Source organism: Gossypium arboreum, chromosome 1, assembly GCF_025698485.1.
Source record: "Gossypium arboreum isolate Shixiya-1 chromosome 1, ASM2569848v2, whole genome shotgun sequence".
NCBI classification, from domain to species: domain Eukaryota; kingdom Viridiplantae; phylum Streptophyta; class Magnoliopsida; order Malvales; family Malvaceae; genus Gossypium; species Gossypium arboreum.
The window spans coordinates 106,054,249-106,056,999 of record NC_069070.1 but is presented as its reverse complement, the minus strand read 5'-3'; the positions used below and the strand labels follow the sequence as shown (position 1 = coordinate 106,056,999).

General features: G+C 28.2%; 1 protein-coding gene across 1 annotated transcript; it reads right to left on the bottom strand.

Annotated features, from left to right (window-relative positions):
- Nucleotides 1-279: 279 nt before the first annotated feature.
- On the bottom strand, nt 280-1,519 carry LOC108471306 (uncharacterized). Its single transcript, XM_017772945.2, has 2 exons — nt 1,182-1,519; nt 280-948 (listed from the first exon to the last, which is right to left on the bottom strand). Exons 1-2 carry the CDS (start codon nt 1,419-1,421, stop codon nt 457-459), a joined length of 732 nt encoding a protein of 243 aa, XP_017628434.1. The 5' UTR covers nt 1,422-1,519; the 3' UTR covers nt 280-456.
- Nucleotides 1,520-2,751: the final 1,232 nt, after the last annotated feature.

The following is a 2,751-nucleotide window of genomic DNA, read 5'->3' as shown; positions in this document are numbered from 1 at the left end:
TTTATATAAACATAATAAGTCAGATGATACCATCAAATCAAATTTCTTTTAAATATATATATTTATATTAAGGTTTCATCATTTAATTCACTTATAATACATTATACACTCGCCAAAATCAAATATATCTCCAAACTATTAAACTATAAACAAGGCCTTAGATAGTTTGAAACATAATCCAAGTACATAATAAAAGAGAAAAAATTGCTCAAAAACAAATTAAGAGATAATTAAGAATTACTATGTAGTTTAAGGTTTTTTTTTTTTTAAAAAAAAAAGTTAAAACACAAAATAAATATTGAATACTCAAATTTTATGTTTCTCTTGGATGTTTGCCATCCTTTTCCAATATACATATGCTCAATTTTTACTAAGATTTCTATTCTAATTCATCTACCATTTACAAAATTATAGTCAAGCACTGGATATCAAAGCTAGAATAACTTAAATCTTCCCTCAAATTGATATATTGAGATCAATGCGAGGCTTTTTAGCAACTGGCATTGGAACAAGGGTATTGCACCTAGGACATTTAGGGTTGTGTTTCATTATCAACACATACGATAAGCATCCGGGACAACCCGCTGCAACCGGTGACGCAAACAACTTATCTTGATCACCTTCACTGTTTTGCGAATCTTTGATCGAAGATGACGACGAAGAGTATGATGGTGATCGCTTCTTGATCGGCTCTTTCTCGGCACGTTCAAGCGCGAATTTTACTTTATCGAGGGTGCAAACACTTTGATAATTGGTAGGAGTGGGTGATGAGACTAATTTCAATTCTAGGTTGGTGTCGTCGAAAAGGTTTAGCAAAGGTTTAGAGGAAGAGGCTGGAAAATTCAAATCTTGAAGCTTTGGCACTGTTTGATTGATTTGGTGCTTGCTTCCATCTGATGATTGTGAAGAACTTGAGGAATTGCATCTTTGCAAGTACACCTTACCCGACTGCAATCATCAAATTATCAAATTAATCAATCAATCAATCAGACTTTACATAACAAAAAATGAATCAAAGAAACTAAAGTAATATTCGCGAATAAAAAAAAATGCAAAAACAGGAATATATAAAGAAAGATTGCAGCCATGGAATTGAAACTATAATTAAATAAATTATATTAAAAGGGAAAAAAACTAAGGAAATTATTTAATTCCTTTTGAGGTGAGAAAAATCAACCTACTTTCAAGTCTAGGCGCTTTTCCCATCCATTAGGGACTTGAAGGTCGAGGTTAAGTTCTTCTGATTGATCAGTTTTCATATTGATGAACGGGGAGGCACCACCTGCGCCACCGCCTCCGCCTCCAAGCAAGTCCCTAGTGATCAAAGCCGTTGGTTTTGCACCACCGGATTCATTCCCAACCATTAGATCATCTTTGTATCCGCTTAAAACTCTATGTAAAGAGCTAACATCGGCAGCCATAGCCAAAGAGAGGAGGAAGTGAGTATCTACTGTCTAACAGGTTGTTTTTTTTTTTTTTTGATACAACAATAACTCTAAGAGATATATGAGCCATTTATAAGTGTTAAAGCAAAAAATATACTTACTTTGTTAATAAAAAAAAAAACTAAAACTAAAAGCTCATAATTACTGTTATTAATGTTAAATTAATTAAAATTGAATTTAATAAGAAATAAATTACTGAGTTGATTAAAATTGTTCTAATTAATTGTTACATTTAATGTTTTGCTTATTTATTTATGGTAGCAGGGGGAGAAGAATTCAAGAAAAAAAAGAACAAGGGAAGGCATGCAAATAAATAGCCACATTAATTGCTTCGGAATACAAGTAGACAACAATTAGATGTGGATTGTACACGTGAGAGTCGATCCAAATCTAAGTCGGATGTTGAATATCAATTTTATATTAGATTAAACTATGATTTTTTTTTGTTAATACAAAATGTTTTTATTTATTTTCATTTTAAACATATAAATATACTAACATTAAATAGCTTTTAATAGTCGTATATTTAATGACGACCTTTAATGAGTGATTTTTATTTTATTTTATCATCTCAATTTTTACTATTTTGATTTATTGGATTTAATTTTAAAAATACATTATCAATTATTTGATCCTTCAATTTTATAAGAAAAGTTATTTTGGTCTTTTATTTAATTTTTTCTTTTAAATTTGTGTTGTTTGTTAAATAATCTTAAAATGAATGGAAAAGTTAACGTAGGTTAATTTGGTTGACGTCGCATACATGTGTATTGTTATGTCAGTAATTAATTATATTTTAAAATTTTATAAATTCAAAAAGAGCTATAAAATATTAATTAAGTATTATTGTGGCATACACGTTGACTACCATGTGGATGTTATGTCAACAAAGTTAATAGACATTAGTTTTTTCATCTATTTTGAGGTAATTTGATAAACAATGCAAATTTAATAACTAAAAGAGGTGAAAAAATAAATGAAGAACTAAAATAATAATTTTTTATAAAATTGAAGGACTAAATAAATTATAATAACAATTAAAAACTTTGTTATACAATTTTATTTTTAAACTCATTTATTTATTTTTATTTTTAATTTCATTTATCCAAAAGCCTAAATTTACCATCAATCTAATATTAAAATTTTTAAAATATATATTTTATCATTACAACTAAAATTTCAAATGATAAAAACTATTGGGTGGAATTAAGTCAAATTCAATATTACATTGTCCAAATTTGATTTGGGATGAACGAACCTATCGGATCTTGAAGGGATCTAATTAAAGAATTAGACAAATGTTTTG